This window comes from Lentinula edodes (assembly GCF_021015755.1).
Source record: "Lentinula edodes strain Le(Bin) 0899 ss11 chromosome Unknown C8R40scaffold_10, whole genome shotgun sequence".
Taxonomy (NCBI): Eukaryota; Fungi; Basidiomycota; class Agaricomycetes; order Agaricales; family Omphalotaceae; genus Lentinula; species Lentinula edodes.
In genome coordinates, this window is record NW_025764316.1 from 144,993 (window position 1) to 162,698 (window position 17,706).

Below are 17,706 nucleotides of genomic sequence, written 5' to 3' on the forward strand. Positions count from 1 at the left end.
CGTCTACGTAGGTATACAGAACTTAAGAAATGTCTTTGATCATGAGGAATTTTATACACAGCAACAGATGGGACCGGATTGGTTCGGAGAGCCAGAGAACTGGAAAGCGATGCCGCCAGGGTTATACTATCCATTCGACACGAAATTACGGGACGGTGACTTCGACCGTCATTATTTTTGAAAAAAGCCTTGATGCGTTTCGGAACGGGCGTCGGGACCTGAGAGAATTAAATTATGATGGATTATGATGATGGAGCTAGCGCGGGGTATCTCTCGGAGAGCATCATTGATACACATAGCAAAGAGATATATTGTAGTAGACAATTACTAGAGATACATGGTAATCAACGTTAAACTCAACCATAGTAACTGAAAAGCTCACAAGGAAATAGTCTGGTACACGCCGCGAAACGAGCGGTTCACCTGCTCGTGGGGCAGGATCAAATTGTAAACTAGGTAAATTTCAGCATGGTTCTTCATACGCTGTGAGTAGAAAGTTGACTTACAAGCTGTAAGATAGTTTTTCATCGATCTCCATGATTGCTGCCTGATTCCCACATCTGTAGCAATAATTAGGTGCACTAAAGATTGTCACTACATTCCGATCCTGCCCCCAACTGTAGCCTATCAGGACAACGCCAAAAATGTAAGTGACGTAATTTAGGAAACAGCTTGCAGAACGTACCCTCCATAACCAGTTGATGCGCGCGCGCGACAAGCGTCAGACCGTTGTTGTGATTGAAGGCCTCCGAAATATCCTGTCCAAAGGTATATCCAGCACCACGAGGAGAGATTCCCCAACCGCAACGATCATCCGGATCAGACCAAAGCAGGTCACACATGGGTCCTTCGTGAGGCACCTCCTGCACCCGGTCAATGGATCGAACGTGGTCTAGGGTATCAATAGATGGGGAGAGACCACCGTGTAAGCAGAATATCTAGATGAGAAATAGGCGATTAGAATGGTGTCACACGACAGACAACCGGAAGCAAAGGTTGATATTGGTAAAATCAGGCTTCCATGAACAAGAACCGTGAGCAAAATAGTACATAGAGCAATCAACAAGAACAAGACAAACAAACGAGAACACACCTGATTATCAATGAGTGCAGTAAGGGGTAAGTAGTCAAAGAGGTCGGTGAAGTAGCGCCAAACATTGGCGTTGCCGTATTTTCGAAGACATTCATCGTAAAATCCGTAAACTTGGGTGATCTGCCTGGATTCGTGGTTGCCCCGCAAAATGGTGACTCGGTCTCGGTATCGAAGCTTCATGGCGACCAGGAGAGTAACAGTCTCAACCGAATAGTAGCCACGATCTACATAGTCACCCATAAAAAGGTAGTTGGTGTCGGGTGAGTTTCCTCCAATGCGAAAAAGCTCTGATAAGTCATGCTGGAGAAGAACTTAAGATAAGCCCAAAAGGGGAAGGCGATGAGAGACGCACGAATTGGCCATGTATATCACCGCAGACAGTAACCGGACACCTCACAGGTTGGACATTGGATTCATCCATCAAGATCTCCCTCGTCTACACGTAACGATGAACAATGGATGGAAGTAAAAGGTCATTGATTGACGCACCTTTTCGCAGAGACGTTTCACATCAGCCTCAGAGAGCTGCTTACACTGACTGAGCTGTTCAATCCAACCGTCAATTTCTGATTCCATCATGGTAGGGGAGTTCTGGGAGGTGGGCGAAGAGATTCAAAAGCGATGATGAGTGTGACAGCTCTGAGATGTGACTTATCATGTCACGAAATTCCTTAGCTGATCGCGAACGCGTCTCTTCTTTTGAAAATGTCAGAACCTCAGGCGGTGTATGCTACTGACGAGGTGAGCATGACGTTTCTTGAGCCCAAAGCAAACGGCATAATCTACTTGCATAGTATGGCCGCCCTTTCATCATCGTCCGGGAACAAGCAAGGAAAACGAGATCTCATGGTGTAGAGGCAATCAAGGTAATCATCATTAAAATATTTACCTTCGCATTACTGACCTTTACTTAGTCCCATATACTTGCAGCACGGACAGTAGCCAATATTATCCGAACATCATTAGGACCGAGAGGTCAGTTCCGCTTAATTTGACCATTTCATTGCCAACTGGTTTGTCATACAGGCCTGGACAAAATTCTGATAACTCCTGACGGAGAAATTATCGTCACGAACGATGGAGCAACTATCCTATCACAGATGGAGGTAGAGCATCAGATTGCAAAACTCCTCGTTCAACTATCTAAAAGTCAAGACGATGAAATTGGTGATGGCACAACTGGCGTCGTTGGTGTGTTGTCGTCTTTACAGTGATTCAGCTGTTCATTGATTGATTCTTAAACTTAGTACTTGCTGGTGCTCTCTTGGAGCAGAGTGAAGCTTTACTCGACCGTGGAATCCATCCAATCCGTATTGCAGATGGTTTCGACCGTGCTTGCAAAGTCGCGGTCGAAGAACTAGATCGTATCTCAGATCGTGTCGAATTCTCGAAAACCGATACTTCCAACCTTCTCAAAACTGCCATGACAAGTTTGGGCAGCAAGATGTACGTTCTTCTGGTCTCACAAGACGGGCTGTTTTACGAATATCCCCATCCTTGTTTAGTGTCTCTAAAGAACATCAACAGTTCGCTCAGATCGCCGTCGATGCAGTTTTACAAGTTGCAGACCTAGAGCGTCGTGATGTTTCTTTCGACCTCATCAAAGTGGACGGCAAGGTCGGCGGGTCACTGGCCGACACAACGCTCATCAAGGGTGTTCTCCTTGACAAAGACATGTCTCACCAACAAATGCCTCGATCTGTAAATGATGCCCGTCTTGCCATCCTCACATGTCCGTTTGAACCGCCACGTCCGAAAACCAAACATAAGCTGGAAATATCGAGCGTGGATGAGTACAAGAAGCTTCAAGCATACGAGAAGGAGAAATTTATTGACATGATCAAGCGGGTGAAGGACACTGGCGCGAACTTAGTCATTTGCCAATGGGGTTTCGATGATGAAGCCAACCATCTACTGATGCAGAATGATTTACCTGCGGTACGATGGGTTGGTGGCCCCGAGATCGAGGTGAATCATGTTTTTCGATCCGCTGCATACAATTGCTCAAAACATTCCAGCTTATTGCGATCGCAACACAAGGTCGTATTGTTCCTCGGTTCGAAGACTTGACTTCTGCCAAGCTTGGCAAAGCTGGTATCGTCAGGGAGGTCTCATTTGGTACTACTAGGGACAAGATGTTGGTCATTGAGGAGTGCGCGAATAGTAGAGCCGTGACTATATTTGTTCGTGGTAGCAACAAAATGGTCAGTTTTCAATGTCGAATATCGATTCCGTGACTGACTTGAATCTTCTAGATCGTTGATGAAGCTAAGCGGGCTTTACACGACGCGATTTGTGCCGTGCGCAACCTCGTCGTGGACAACCGGGTCGTTTACGGCGGAGGTGCTGCTGACATTAGCTGTTCAGTCGCTGTTGCAAAAGCTGCTGATGAGGTTAGTCCATCTATTCTTCCTCTGACAATTGGCTTTATCGTCGTTCTATACAGATTCCAACTATCGAGCAATACGCTATGCGCGCCTTTGCCTCCGCTCTCGATGCAATTCCTTTAGCACTGGCAGAAAACAGTGGTCTATCTCCTATAGAAACTCTGGCGGATGTCAAGAGTCGACAAATAAAAGAAGGAGACTCACACATTGGTATTGATTGCAGTGGGAAGGGAAACAATGGTGCAGATCCACTATACTGATTACTGTGGAACGAATGACTGACTAATGCATGTGGCTGTAGACATGAAGAATCAATTTGTGTATGATCCTCTCATTTCCAAAAGGCAGCAGTACCTGCTTGCGACACAACTTGTGCGCGCGGTCTTGAAAATCGGTTTGTCTTCTGAAAATGTTTTCATACTTTGACGTAACCTAACCACACTTCCAAAACTAGATGATGTTATTACTGCTGGCGAGGCTGAAGAGTAGTACTAGTAGAAGGATTATCATAGATATGCCGAAAGTACTGAAGCACCAGGATCACCGCTGTGATAACTTCTCCCATCGAAGTAACTGGTAGGCAAGCATTCTTTCACACAGTACAGCTAGGTACAGCTGTTGCAGATGCTAAGATTCGTTGGTGATTTGGTGGGAACTCGGACAACGCAGATGCAGATTCAAATTTGAGTGCAACAATATACTGTCTATAAGCCGTACCTACCAGACCATATTGACGATATCAGAGTATGCCATCAACATCAACCAATAGCACAAAGATGGAACCTGGATGGAACTCATGGTGAAGGTGACATATTCGGAGCAGTATTGCTTAGCGGATTCGTGTGATATACATAGCATACATCGGCATAGACGAAACATGAAGCACCCATCCAATGTTCCTCCAACCACTACTTCAGCTTCTTCTTACTGGAATTTAATGAATTTAGTTTGAGTAAAGGAAGACGAGTCAGAGTGGGGAAGACATACGGTCTGAGCTGGTTTGTGTGACCACATGAACGCTTACGGCAGTTAGTAGCACGGGGTGGCAGACGAGCGTAGCACTTTCGGCAGATTTTCTTTTCACAATTGTACTTGCTGGCAAGCTCCTTGAGAGAAGGCTCAATGATACCTCCACGGAGACTATCGCAGAATAGGCTTAGAGAAATTGCAGCTTGATGGAAAGTATTGCTACACACCGAAGTACCAAGTGGAGCGTCGATTCCTTCTGAATGTTATAGTCGGAAAGAGTTCGTCCATCTTCGAGTTGCTTTCCGGCGAAGATCAAACGTTGTTGATCAGGGGGAATACTGTGATGATAAAGCAAGATAATTTAGAGTCATCAAGACGAACTCAAGTCAACCAGTCGTACCCTTCCTTATCCTGGATCTTGGCCTTGACATTGTCGATGGTGTCCGAGGACTCCACCTCCAGGGTGATTGTCTTACCCGTTAGGGTCTTGACAAAAATTTGCATCTTGCGAGAAATGAATGAGAAAGAACAAGAAGCAGACCGACTATGAATACCTACTTTGATTCGAGTGGAAACGTGAAGCTGAAGTGACGGTTGCGAACGGCGTGAAGTATCGTGCGAAAGGAGCTATACAGCTATTGCTCATCACGCACATCTCGTGACTGATCCATTTCCTTGGGCGCTTATCTAGTCATAGCGCTGGAGGAAACCCTTATGACATCATCCCATATAGCTTTAGGGTACATGTCAACGTGGAACCACGCCAATTGTACCTTCCATCCTTCATTGTGAAGAATGAGCTCAGCAGACTTTCAACCTCGCTGGACCTGCAAATATCGCAGACGTGCGTGTTAAATTCAAGTCACAAGTCTACAATGCTTATCGACATGCTTCGCCGCCTTTCAAAGCCAAGAACCCCATCGATGTATGTACAATTTCCAGCGTATTATCTTGTGCTCGTTTTCTTCAGGTCTGATATCAATACCCTCATAGGCGCAGCATCTCTACAACCATAGTGAGTCGTCAATATAACCAATGTTCCTCTAAAGACTGATCGTCGGTGATTTCATCAGTCAGAACCGTTGCTTTCCTCCTCGACGCGTCGTCCGAATGGCTTATACCGACATTCCCTTTCTTAGGGTCGCTGCCTTTTGAGATGCAATTTGGCCTGGACTCGATTATTGGTGCTGTGCTGCCTGGTTTTGGTGATGCTATCGGAATGCTGTTGGCCTTCTACCAGCTATTCTTGAGTATGCTCTTTGGACTTCCTATAAATGTGATTGCAATCATGGTATGTGTACCCCTTCCAATACTTTTGAGTTTTTGTGAAATTAATTTCTCAAAGGTGTTCTACATCCTCGTCGATGCCTTTATCGGAATTATACCGTTCATTGGTGTGCACAGCTAACATTCCTACGCATATGCCAGAGCTCATGGAAGTTATAGGAGAGTTTCTTGACGTTGCATTCAAAGCGAATCTCTATAATCTTCGGCTGCTGGAGAAGGAGCTGAAGCGAAGCAAGTGGGCCACAGCTGTATCTATTTTTCCTGCTTAAGCTTCTAAAATTTAAATGAGGGCTAATCTACATCCGGACTTCAGGTCATTATTCCTCAATATACAGACTGGATACCAAGACCGAAAAGAAACTCGCAGAAATTCGGAGCGTCAAAATAAACTTCTCAAACTCGGTGTTATTGATACATGATTTTCTTTCGTTTTACATACGACCTTGCGCTGTCAAAATGTTCGGACATAAACGAATTTCCCTGTATGTATTTAAGTTTGTTCTTGGGGTCCATACGTATGAGTTACAATGTGATGGGAATCTTGAATTCGCGCAAGGCAAGTGGAAATTTGCTGGAAATTCTGAGGCTATGATAACACCGGCAATAATACTAACGACTCTGTGTAAACAAGGTGAATTTTCGGGAGGGGTTCTATTCTACTCGAATTCAACCAAAGTATTTTCCACAAATTTGTGGTGTTAAAGCTTTAGCTATAGGGCAGCGGACAAAATTCTGACGAATTACGTCACAACTAGGAGCGCTTTATTTCTTTCTTGAGAAGATTCAGGAATATTGACAACAATGTCTATTCATCGATCAAGCTGATTGAATTCTCAGGCCTCCGAGAATTTCCCTTCCACCAACTCCAACGATGGAATAGAAAAGGCGAAATAGAGCTTTTCCTCGTGATTATGAGGAGACTAAATATTGACGCCGTCAAAAAATAATCGGATCCTACATCCCCTTGAATCTTTACCACCACCTATGTATCCTGAAATTCAGCCCTACCAGATCTCAACGCTCAAAGTCTCTGACATTCACACTCTCTAGTATGTATCCAGGAACCAGCAACAAACCTGTAGTTACTCATCGCTTACTGCTTGCAGTTACGAACTTAGTGGAAACAAAGACGGAGTACCTGGTAGTGGCTCCTTGTCTCCATCGATGACTATATCCCCTTACTGATCCTCGTGCAGTTGTCTTTCTTCATGGTCAGTTTGGAATGATGTTCACTGAGTAGTCCTTATACAATACTCCATCTTGTAGGTGGCCCAGGAGGCGGTTGTGACGAGAAGGACCGATCCTTCTTCAACCCAAATAAATACAAGGTGCGTGGTCGTAAAGCTCAGGGAGCGATACGGGGATAAGAGTTGTCCCGTAGATCATTCTCTTCGACCAACGAGGGTCCGGGAAGTCAACGCCGTGAGTAACAATCGGCAACCCCGCTCGATGTTCACACATAAACGTCTATTCCAGCACTGCGTGCTTAGATGAGAACACCACTTGGGATCTCGTGAAGGATATAGAAAAATTGAGAGAAGAGCTCAAAATCGAAAAGTGGCATGTCTTTGGTGGATCCTGGGTTTGTCCCTCAGTGATACTATGTGACTATCTGTCACTGAGCTTATCCAAGGGTTCGACGCTTTCTTTGGCCTATGCTCAAGTACGGGATAAGTTTCCCAGCTTTCCTTAGCAGTTTCTCAGAAGTTTCTAGTCGCATCCGGACCGAGTCAAGAGCCTGATTATGAGGTGTGCTTAATTGCCATTTCTTGACCCCTCTGTCATCTGAGTCTGCCTTGTACAGAGGAATTTTCACGCTGAGGAAAAGGTCCGTTTGCTCTATCTACTCTCTAAAGCATCCGATTTTGACAGGATCATAGCGAGCTCAATTTTTTCTACCAGGACGGTGCTTCTCACCTCTTCCCGGAGGCTTGGTGAGATAAAGGCTTCGTCGGCAAATCTGCTATCTGCACTGAAGTAACTTAATGTAGGGAAGATTACTTGGCCCCCATACCTGAGGCGGAACGACACGACATGGTATTAGCTTATCATGCGCAGCTCAACTCAATCGACGATTCTACGAGAATTAACGCTGCTAAAGCTTGGTCCAAATGGGAGTGCGTCTTGAGTCGCCATATTCTAGGATCACTTTTTCGATGCTGACTGTTCTGCACAAACAGAATGGCTACATCCAAGTTATATGTAGATCCATCTTACATTAACCGAGCAGAGAGTGATGAGTTCGCAAAGTGGGTGTTTGCATTCCCTCCTTGTTTCCCTACTGCCCCCGGGACGAAGAAGTCTAAATCAGTACTCTCAGCGCTTTTGCCCGGATCGAGAATCATTATTTCATCAACGACGTGCGTGCATTGACTTCACACCGTTCCTTACGACTGTATATATCGTGATTCTACAGGGATTCATGAGAGAAGGTCAGCTCTTAGAGAAACAGGAGATTGATAAGATGTGCGTCCAGTTTGAAAGTCTTCGTCTAGGATTAATGATCAAACATTCATTCAGCCGCAATATCCCCTGCATCGTAGTGCAAGGTAGATACGATGTCGTTTGCCCGGTATGATTCTCGATTAGTGGCCTCGGACCTCGACTTACATACTACTGGAACGGTGATAGGCGACCACTGCGTATTCTCTGAAGAAGGCAAATAACATTTTTAGTTCATGTCCAAACTTGAAATGACATATTTTTCCCGGAATCAGGTCTGGCCAGAGTTGGAGCTTCACATCGTTCCAGATGCTGGGCATTCTTCCCGGGAGGTTGGCATTGCAAAGCTCTTGGTTGATGTAAGCATTTTCCTACCCGCACCCGTTGGCCCCTACTATACAGACTCATTCCACTCATATCCATATCCAGGCCACCAACAAGTTCGCAGACATATAGGCACGAAGGACGGACAGTGCTTCTTCATTGCAAACTTACTTCGGAATCCAACTACGTTACTGTTTTGTCTCATGTGGGTAAATTGTGCGTCTGTCTATACATGAATTTTCGAACGTTTCTCCCCAACACCAACAATCAACTACCCAAATTTCCTCACCTGTCAGTATGTAGTACGTAGTAGAAATTGAAAGCAGTCAAAGCGAGTTATATGTAACATTTGTCCCAAAAAACGGAATTTTTGGAGAGGATGAGCTCATTATGATGAACAAGACCCGGCGCCGGACCGACATTTTCTTGAAATTCAGAATCTCGACTGTTCTCATGTCCCTCAATTTCCCTGACCATTGCCGCCAACATGGGCAAATTCTACGATCTGCCCGTCGAAATAATTGAAGAGATTCTCCTCCAATGTGATCCAATAGAAGTAGGCATCATTTCATGCTGTTCTCGATTGTTCTACGACCTGGTTTACAACTCTCCGGGTGATTCCTCTCAACATATTTGGCGCGCACTCTATCTTGCGCAACCTTTCGATGATCCCACTCGATGCGTATCACAGAATGGGCGGCCTCGCGTAGGGCAGTTTGATTGGAGATCAGAATTACAGGCTATAATCCGTGCAAGGACGGTACTAGAGGATGTATCGATATGCAAACCGCATGAAAGGATACAAGTACTGAAGACGCTGTTGAATATGGTTTGCTGGGTACCTCCGCTTGGATCATATGGAGACATCATCGAGAATTTATCCCAGAACTTACTCTGGGTGACCGCCGTCACTCGCGGTGGCGTATTCCTCGATCCTGGCAAGATTGGATTGCCTTCAGACGATCCTGAACTAGCAGAGGAAGAAGCACAGCTACGTGCTAGGCTTCATACAACCATTGGATTGACACCCGCAGATTACAAGCCCGCTTCGCGGCTTGCTGCTCGGGCGTATATCTATAATATGCGTCACTATAATTGGTCAAACGAATTTGGACCTTTCCTTCCTTCGAGCACGGAGGGTAGTGGGGTTGGAAAGGTCAATTGGGTACACATGAAGCACATACATCATTCAATGACCATGCATATGCTGGAGTTGGCGGATGATGCAGGGTTCGAGGTTGTGATATACCCATTGAGTTTCCCGTATACGCAAATCATTATTCCAGAAGGAATAGACTTAGACCAGGAGGATGATTGGGCTGGGGTTAATGGGGTGTGGACTGTTTCGTTCTGTTTCGTGGATCATGCGCTTCTACTTCGTGAGCATCACTAGATTTCCTGGAATTGGTCGTTGAATCACTGATAAAAACTGTAAAAGGTTATAATAACATTCCTGTATGGCGATCCGACCTTGTCTCTAAACCAACTAATGAATCAACAGAACTCGGAGCCTGGTCCATTCCGCGAATCGCTTTTAACTGGTCCGGGTTTTCAAGAGATGTTTCGCTCCATGAAAGTAAATTTACAAGTCACTAACGTGAAGGAGGACCCAAATCATCCCGGACGACCCCGAATATATTTTCTCGGTGCTATCACAGATCCTTCACCTAGCACGTCTACTATCAACGGCTATGTTTGTATGACTGACGACGATCAGATTCGATGGCATTTTGTACGCAAATTACTCGGAGCTTCTGACGATAAACAACTAATATATGCTTACAGGTCTCGGGAGAACAAGGTCAAGCGATTTGGAGGTTCGTTTATTTATTCCTGTTGTAACAGTAAGCCATGGAAACAAGCACTTTAAAGCTCGGAGGGTGTCCAAGTCGGTGGTATCCGCTCATCGTATGGAGTGTTGGTAAGCACGTATTACTTCATTCCATACCGGGAGTTGAAGCGTTGAAACATATGTAGGGTTCTTGGACAACAATATTCCACGACGACGACGATCCTGTTGGTAAGTATTCAATTTCAAGACGTTTACACTCGCTGAGACTTGGATTTAGGGCCATTCTGGCTTCGAAAACCTCCCCAGGAACGATCTATGTTCTCTGCAACATCTTTAACCTGATCATAATCACTTAAGCAAGGGTTTTGCAATAGTACTTACTGTAAGTTAGTTTTATTCCAGATAGACTGCAGCAATGGGGAACCTGTAGAAAGGAAGAGAACAAGTAGAAGGATGCAACCCGAGTAATAACGACTGCCTGTTCTCTCACCTGTTCACTCAGCGGTTATTTTCCGTAAAGACAAGAACATAATAAACATACAACAATCTGTACATCCAGTGGGTGATGTTCAAAGCCATTATGATAGTGTTAAGGCTGATTCCCTCTTCCACACTACTCTTGCTTGTTGCAAACCACGAACCCAGAGCTTATGGACAGCATGTAGGACTAGATCATCCCCCTGAGTTTTCTGCCTAAATATGCATCCTGATAATTGTAAGCAGAAAAAATTGTTGTACATTGTCATGACCTCGTAAAGTGCGCACTGGACCCAAACATGAGTATTGCTCTACTATGTAACGACATTCACCCCTACTTGTACAGAACAAATGGAATGGGAGACAATTTTGAGGGAGTCAGATTCTACAATTTTATAAGTAAATAAATTACGGTGACGCCAATGCTATTCTGGGATCATAAAAAAGAATGGTATCAGATTGCAATATGGACGCTCGCTTTCACCTGAGTTGGTTGGTCGAGAACTCAGATTCCCCAGGGTGATGTTGATGGGCGACCAACTAGCTATATCACGTGTGAGCATCAAGACTACTCTTCGTCTTCAAACCTCAGTATCTGTGCATCCTCATCGACAGGCAGATTCCGGTATCCTCTACGAGCCCGATATGAATTCGATAGTGATTCCACATTCGATGCAACAAATTCCCAAGCAATTCCAGCCAATCCGACGAGGAACCATGGTACCGATGCCAAAGTTGAAAGGACGCCATCATCGCCAGCCAAACGACTCGATCTTGCGTCGGTAGGAAGCCTGATGTTTCTGTAGTACGACTATATTAGTATCTTTTGTGACGACAGATACAGATGACACAACACTGACCCTCGGGCAATCCCGCTGCGTCGATAGAAATATAACCCAACCAATCCAGCAAGGCCGAAGGAGATGAGGATGACAAACCACCAGAACCATCCCGAATGATGCTTGAACCCGGGACATGGGTGGGCCTTTCCACGATCTGGCCGGTGACCGCCATCACAAGTGGAGTACGTTATCTTGCGATATGGTGTCCTTTCATACCAGAACTCTTCACCAGCTCGGCAAGTTTCATCGTTCGACAAGGGTGTCGTTCCAGGTGCTAGAACACACTCGTCATTTGCATTCTTGATGTAGTTGAATTCACTAGAGAAAATATGGAGTATGAGGCAGTACATCGAGGTGCATGCAATGATCGTACCATTCGAAATCAACGGTAGAACAAGCACAATTCTTTTGTATACGAGCTTCTTCCTTGCGTTGGTCTCCAATGTAGCAGTTAGTATCCCTAATACGGCGATGGTACAGCGTCTAAAGAATTTAAGTATCCACGCGTGCGCATTTTGAAGAAATTTAGCCTACTTGGCGACCAAAAAGACAGAGCTCGTTACGATCCTCACTTGGACTCCACAATTCAAAGTCGTCATGACTTGGGTCCTCGACTTTCAAAACACCTGTGAGGGAGAAAGGAAAAATCAATGGTAAAACGCTTCGATCAATAAGCAGGACATACATTTCCTGCCTGTGAGCGCCGAAAAGTCAATATGCACCACCACAGATTCTGTCTGCCTCGATGGATACTGGCCCATCAAAATGAACCTTCTACTGTTATCTGAAGGAACTGTAACGATCGCTGTGACCCTTATCTTATCATTGGTGAATTTGTATTCGCGCCATTTAGCCCCTTCATCCGTACTGAACAAGACATGATCCGTGGGTTCTTCGTCATTTGCCATGATGAGAATAGAACCAGAGTCACCAAATTCCCAAAGGTGAGCGTCTTTGTGAACTTCCTCCCAGGTGAAACCGGCGTCACGACTGAGGAAGGTGTCACTGTCGGTGTAGGGTGCGAGTTCTTCCCCGACGTTGCCTACAGCCATGATGAGTCCGACGATGGAAGGACTGCTATAAGTTGCTCTTGGGTCTCTTCGTTCGGTATAGCCGTGAACATGAAGAGAACATGCCTAGGTTGATGTTATAAATGAACAAAAAGAATACACAGGAGAGAATAACATACGGTGTAATCACACCAGTAAGAGTTTCCCTCAGAGTCGACAGTGGGTGGCGTCAACGGTTTCCATGTACTTCCTACATATGCAAATTGTCAACGGACGATGTCTTCATTCAAACTACGAAAGTCGAGGCTCACCATCGTTATGCGTGATTCTACTTGCAATCAGCTTTCTCCCAGAAAGCATTGCGTCAAAAGGATTCGCGACGATGTTAATCAAGGCAATACCATCCAGGCCGATTACCTTTTCGAAATCAACGTAACCCCGCTCATCACGGTTTACGAGCTCTTGCGATACGATGAAATATGTTCCATTAGAGTTTGACTTGAGGATAGTACCCCAGTACGGACTCGGAGGTTCGGACATCGTCATGTGGATGAAGAGAGACCCAGTGGAAGATTCGAGGACAGTGTAAGCCTATTCAACCAATGGTTAAATTTGTAGGTCCTTGTGAAAGGCGAATGACGAAACATACATGCGTTTCGGGATGCATACTTGGTGGGAATTCACCAGTTGCGAAGTTTACACCATCTAGGGAAACTTGAAGTTCCAAAGCGCGACCTGACGACGCAAGCTAAAGTCGCATTTGAATATTAGCCCTCATGTCAATGCATACTTACAACTGACCAACTTACTTCTGCAACGACTAGGAACTCCGAAAACTTAGCAAACCCAACGACCTGATTGAACAACTTTTTCTTCTTCGAATAATATCCTTGTCCTTCAATCAATTCCAGCGGATTATCCTGCAAAAAGAATCTCTGATTTCCCTCTTTCCGCTGATAACTCTCACAAAGAATCTCCGTTGGGTCCGCGTTCAGCTTCGTATCACTTGCCCAAGCACAGTTGACTACGTATTCTTCTATCTGCTTCCAATTACGGCCGTGGTCTCGAGAGTACCACGCAGTGGCGTGACAATCCTCGAACAAGCCCGTGTTACATTTTACATTTCCTGTCCAAATGAGTCTGTCGGCTTCAGGTTGAAATCGGAGGACCTGGGCGCGGAAGGTATTTGGTGGTGCGGGAGCGTTCCATTTATTCCATGAGCGACCGGCGTCGGTGGTCGAGTAGAAATATGATTCGGGGGTGATAAGATAGGCGCGGTCGGAAGAGTAAGGATGGTGGTAGAAGGCGAGGAACTTTTCATCTGGGGCAAATTGGCTCCAGGTATAACCTTCGTTACTAGATTTCCAGATACTGTTATCGTGTAAGCGGACCAAAATCGTCTGGAAAAGATATCAGTATGAGGGTTTGATACAAGGAATGTTTTCAGTGTCTCACGGGGTGATCGCGGAAATAGGCATGTTGCACAATCTGACTAGGGAATTCGAACTGCGAAATTGATTAGTATAGCGCCCTATAAGGTTATTGTGGACCTGCGCACGGTTTGGTGTATGACCTCGCCTTCTTTGGGTTGAGCTGAAAATTAGGTCAGTGGTAGGTAGTACAGCAGCAGCAGACATTGGATGAGACATACCATTCGAGCAATCCTTCTCGACCTTATCATCCTTGTGTCCTCCAGTACACGTATTACCCGGAATCTTCCTCCACCCAGAAGACCCCATGTACTTTTGGCTTGGAAGCGTACACACTCCAGCGGCTATCGGCTCGGGTCCAACAGGAACACAGTTGTCGCCATCACGAACGAAGTTGAAGTCACTGATTGGTAGAACATGCGTGACGACGAGTAAAATGGAAAAGGAATAGCGGACGCACCATTCATAATCAGCATCTGTGCATTGACAATTGTCTTCGTGCTCAACGGGATCAATGAATTTATCACCGACGTAACAATCGGCTGAGGCTTTTCGGCGCCGATACCATTGCTAGATATGCTCGATCAACGAAAACATAAAATGGACTCAAAGCAGACAAACCTTATGTCCCATTAAGCACTCCGACTTCCCTGACCTAGCATACCAGTTTTCAAAGTCGTCCTTCTCGCATTTTCTATTCCTGATCCCAGCAAAGTCCAGGAACACAACGACATATCTACCGTACTGATTGTAATTTTCGTCTTTGCGGGATACTTGACCAACGAGGATGAATTTTTGTGAGGTAGAGTCGGGGACAGTAGAGAGAGCGCGAGCGCGCAGCTTAAGGCCGAGATTGTAACTTTTCCTGTGTATATGAAAAAGGTAAGTGTACACAGATGAGTGCCAGCGAAGGAACTGACCAAGTTACGCCCATATCCAACGAGTATAAGATGTTGTCTACACCATCTTCATCGTTGATCGCTATAATAACACTCCCCGAGTCTCCAAACTCATATTTATGTGCGTCCTTAGTGATCATCTTCCAAGTCAACCCTGCATCCGTACTCAAAAACGTATCACAATCTTCATACGGGAGCAGCGTCTTCCCTATCGAACCCACACCCATGACGATACCAGGCGCAGGAGATGAGAAGATCCTCCCAAAGTTGTGCGGAGCGGTGACAGACCAAAGATGGAGACCGCAGTCATCGTCGCCAGGATTGCAGTTGACTCGCGCGCCGCTAGAGTCGTATGAGGGTGGTTTTATTGGGGACCAGTTGCTTCCATCGTCAAAAGTCATTACGCTTTTGAGAAGCTTGGAAGCACCTCGTCCTTCGACTTCCTCTGCATTGGCTACAACATTGGCAATGCCCACACCATCAACACCAAAAAGCTTTTCAAAATCCACAAAACCCATGTCGTTCCTATTCGTATCCTTTAGACTCTGCACGAAAAAGGTTCCGTTCGAGTTTGAGACGAAAAGCGTTCCGATAGTGCCTTGGTCCTGAAGAACGACGTCCACCGCCAAAGAATGCGTGGTCGATTCAACGATGGTATATGCATTTTCCCTTAAGCGTGCAGAAGACGCATGTGGGAACTGTGCCTTTGCCCAAGTCTTAGTATCCACTGACACGTACAAAAGCATCTCTCCGTTGTTATCCGCTGACATATCCTTGAGGGCCACGACGGCATATTTTGCCACTATAGCGAATGCAAAAACGCCTTTTGCGTTTTTGCTACCAATTCCCAAGTCCTCGACGGTCATGTCTTCGTCGAAAAAGGTGGTAGTAGAGTATAGTCGGCTGTGAGAAAGAGAATGCATTCCTTCGAGCGTGTCAAACGCGACACAGTAAATCAAGTCTGAGTGAGCTTCATGCTTGAAATCGACAGTGCTATGTGCAAATTGACAACGAGTGGTTTCTGTGAGAAGTAGCTTTGCTTCATCTGTGAAAGCCTCTTTGGTGTAATAGGTCTGATAAGTGGGAACTCAGAAAATTGTGCATCGTCGTAGAAAACCCTCAGTTGATACTCACTTCGTCATGACATACAGTTCCCCAGCCAACTTGATCACAGGACGTTCCTTGGTAGAGTATGTATCCGTACTTCTTTGGATCAGAGTGAAAAGATAACGGTTGAGCAACGAAGGCTGGTCTGACAGGGACATCGAACGGCCTCCAAGTCTTCCCTCGGTCTTCGGTTCGGTAATGTATGTATCCTTGCGTCAACACAAAGGCCTATTTTCAACATAAGCATTGCAACAACGATTATGGCTAGTACACGCACGTAATTTTTCTCGAATGGATGCTCAATGACCATAGTGGCCTCGCCTGCGGGAATGTTGTCTGCTGCACTCCATGATTTCCCTTCGTCCTGCGAGACATATAAAACTCCTTCCAAGTCATCCAAGTAAAAAGCAGTCTGCAGTCAACCGTCAGTATAATTACAACGGCACTTGAACAAGATACGCACTGTGGTATCCTCCAAAAATACTAATTTTGCCGGAAGGTTTTCGAATGATGTTATTTCGTGAGTCGGGTCCTGAGCCACGACTTGGACATTTAGAAATAATAGAGTAGCCACGAGCGACAGACATAGTGCTCGGAGAATCATCGTTGGAGACACGTCTTACTTCAGGGTTGACGCCAGAGGCGCAGCAGCTGCACTGGTTGGCCGATGGAGTTCCAACGGATGAGCCGGATACTTAGGCGCTCTATGACACCGAGCGCCCGTTTTGCTTCTTTAACACTGATCCAGATGTCTCGGTATGTGTGCTCTTCCAGCACTTCCGTGCTAGCCTCTTGGTAGAGTCACCCGATTAAAGAACAAAATGAAAATTAATTTCTGAACGCCATGAGCCGAAGTTGCAGTTGTTCATTTCTTCAATCCCAGTCCTATCTGCCTCAGTTGCTGCTGTTATTATTGAACTTTTACAGCGAGAAAATTCGAATGTGATTCTAAATTTAACGATCCTATGCCAAAGGTCGCGCTCATTATTGACTCACCCTTTTCGTGTCTTCACTAGCTATTTTTGCGTCTGTTTGCGTCGATATGAGAAGGGCTAATGGCATCTCAGATTCAAAACATTGACGACTATTGTCTTGTCACTAGATCTAATGCTGGCGGGATCGGTTCAGAAATTTGTTCGTGATTACTGGCCATCTCTGGCCATGTTGAGGAACTTGAAGCTTGAAGATTCAACGTTATTCAAATTGAACTGAACCCGGAGTCTCGGACTGCATGGTGATAAGGACAGTCGCGTTTGTCATGAAATATTTCCCCTACCATTCAGGAAGATCGGGAGGAAGGACAACTTTCAAGATCATGAACATTGACTATCGTAATGTACTGCCTACCATATCCCTTGGGACAATGAACAATAATCAGGGATCCAAAACAAAAACTTTACTTGTGCTCTGAGCTTCGGTGATTCGTCGGTGAGTGGACGACTTTCCGTGGGTTTCATACATCTTGATACAGCCTATGTACTACTGGTTCAATACCTGTACTTGATTTATGATATTGATAAGGAACTAGTAATACAATCGTAGAGAGGGAATATAAAAAGCTCACAAGGTCTTCGAAGCTGAGTAAGGTTATGTACATACTTCAACAAAGTGTCAAACTTGCCACGAAAGTTCGATTCTTTCCTCACT

General features: G+C 45.4%; 7 protein-coding genes across 7 annotated transcripts; 4 read left to right on the forward strand and 3 right to left on the reverse strand.

Annotated features, from left to right (window-relative positions):
* Window positions 1-167: 167 nt before the first annotated feature.
* C8R40DRAFT_63246 (protein phosphatase 2A) lies at window positions 168-1,831 on the reverse strand. The gene is made up of 7 exons (XM_046235711.1): window positions 1,583-1,831; window positions 1,446-1,529; window positions 1,094-1,393; window positions 686-938; window positions 507-624; window positions 383-452; window positions 168-327 (listed from the first exon to the last, which is right to left on the reverse strand). Exons 1-7 carry the CDS (start codon window positions 1,670-1,672, stop codon window positions 325-327), a joined length of 918 nt encoding a protein of 305 aa, XP_046088310.1. The 5' UTR covers window positions 1,673-1,831; the 3' UTR covers window positions 168-324.
* Window positions 1,799-3,969, forward strand: C8R40DRAFT_1040681 (chaperonin Cpn60/TCP-1 family; the record flags this gene model as incomplete). Its single annotated transcript, XM_046223932.1, has 11 exons — window positions 1,799-1,834; window positions 1,888-1,959; window positions 2,008-2,068; window positions 2,120-2,284; window positions 2,341-2,539; window positions 2,599-3,061; window positions 3,112-3,297; window positions 3,349-3,486; window positions 3,540-3,720; window positions 3,782-3,874; window positions 3,935-3,969. 11 exons carry the CDS (start codon window positions 1,799-1,801, stop codon window positions 3,967-3,969), a joined length of 1,629 nt encoding a protein of 542 aa, XP_046088311.1.
* A 388-nt stretch (window positions 3,970-4,357) lies between these two features.
* Window positions 4,358-5,130, reverse strand: C8R40DRAFT_63272 (ubiquitin-60S ribosomal protein L40 fusion protein). Its single transcript, XM_046235714.1, has 5 exons — window positions 5,008-5,130; window positions 4,850-4,953; window positions 4,677-4,787; window positions 4,468-4,620; window positions 4,358-4,407 (listed from the first exon to the last, which is right to left on the reverse strand). Exons 2-5 carry the CDS (start codon window positions 4,951-4,953, stop codon window positions 4,389-4,391), a joined length of 387 nt encoding a protein of 128 aa, XP_046088312.1. The 5' UTR covers window positions 5,008-5,130; the 3' UTR covers window positions 4,358-4,388.
* Window positions 5,131-5,605: 475 nt separating this feature from the next.
* Window positions 5,606-6,005, forward strand: C8R40DRAFT_1040840 (uncharacterized protein; the record flags this gene model as incomplete). The annotated part of the gene is made up of 3 exons (XM_046223948.1): window positions 5,606-5,740; window positions 5,795-5,843; window positions 5,896-6,005. 3 exons carry the CDS (start codon window positions 5,606-5,608, stop codon window positions 6,003-6,005), a joined length of 294 nt encoding a protein of 97 aa, XP_046088313.1.
* A 554-nt stretch (window positions 6,006-6,559) lies between these two features.
* Window positions 6,560-8,905, forward strand: C8R40DRAFT_63496 (proline iminopeptidase). Its single transcript, XM_046235722.1, has 18 exons — window positions 6,560-6,785; window positions 6,843-6,877; window positions 6,933-6,947; window positions 7,003-7,064; window positions 7,118-7,158; window positions 7,213-7,318; window positions 7,370-7,399; window positions 7,451-7,485; window positions 7,541-7,564; window positions 7,617-7,670; window positions 7,728-7,853; window positions 7,917-7,985; window positions 8,057-8,096; window positions 8,153-8,202; window positions 8,257-8,308; window positions 8,368-8,394; window positions 8,454-8,537; window positions 8,608-8,905. Exons 1-18 carry the CDS (start codon window positions 6,721-6,723, stop codon window positions 8,632-8,634), a joined length of 942 nt encoding a protein of 313 aa, XP_046088314.1. The 5' UTR covers window positions 6,560-6,720; the 3' UTR covers window positions 8,635-8,905.
* A 37-nt stretch (window positions 8,906-8,942) lies between these two features.
* C8R40DRAFT_1095279 (uncharacterized protein) lies at window positions 8,943-11,008 on the forward strand. The gene is made up of 8 exons (XM_046227696.1): window positions 8,943-9,881; window positions 9,941-9,957; window positions 10,004-10,234; window positions 10,288-10,319; window positions 10,375-10,423; window positions 10,480-10,522; window positions 10,572-10,852; window positions 10,940-11,008. Exons 1-7 carry the CDS (start codon window positions 8,990-8,992, stop codon window positions 10,634-10,636), a joined length of 1,329 nt encoding a protein of 442 aa, XP_046088315.1. The 5' UTR covers window positions 8,943-8,989; the 3' UTR covers window positions 10,637-10,852; window positions 10,940-11,008.
* On the reverse strand, window positions 11,009-16,902 carry C8R40DRAFT_1095280 (vacuolar protein sorting/targeting protein 10). Its single transcript, XM_046227697.1, has 18 exons — window positions 16,523-16,902; window positions 16,337-16,471; window positions 16,087-16,287; window positions 14,974-16,025; window positions 14,675-14,918; window positions 14,514-14,623; window positions 14,275-14,456; window positions 14,182-14,216; window positions 14,079-14,129; window positions 13,433-14,023; window positions 13,273-13,371; window positions 12,935-13,214; window positions 12,803-12,873; window positions 12,299-12,749; window positions 12,148-12,239; window positions 11,987-12,096; window positions 11,632-11,931; window positions 11,009-11,571 (listed from the first exon to the last, which is right to left on the reverse strand). Exons 1-18 carry the CDS (start codon window positions 16,661-16,663, stop codon window positions 11,340-11,342), a joined length of 4,377 nt encoding a protein of 1,458 aa, XP_046088316.1. The 5' UTR covers window positions 16,664-16,902; the 3' UTR covers window positions 11,009-11,339.
* Window positions 16,903-17,706: the final 804 nt, after the last annotated feature.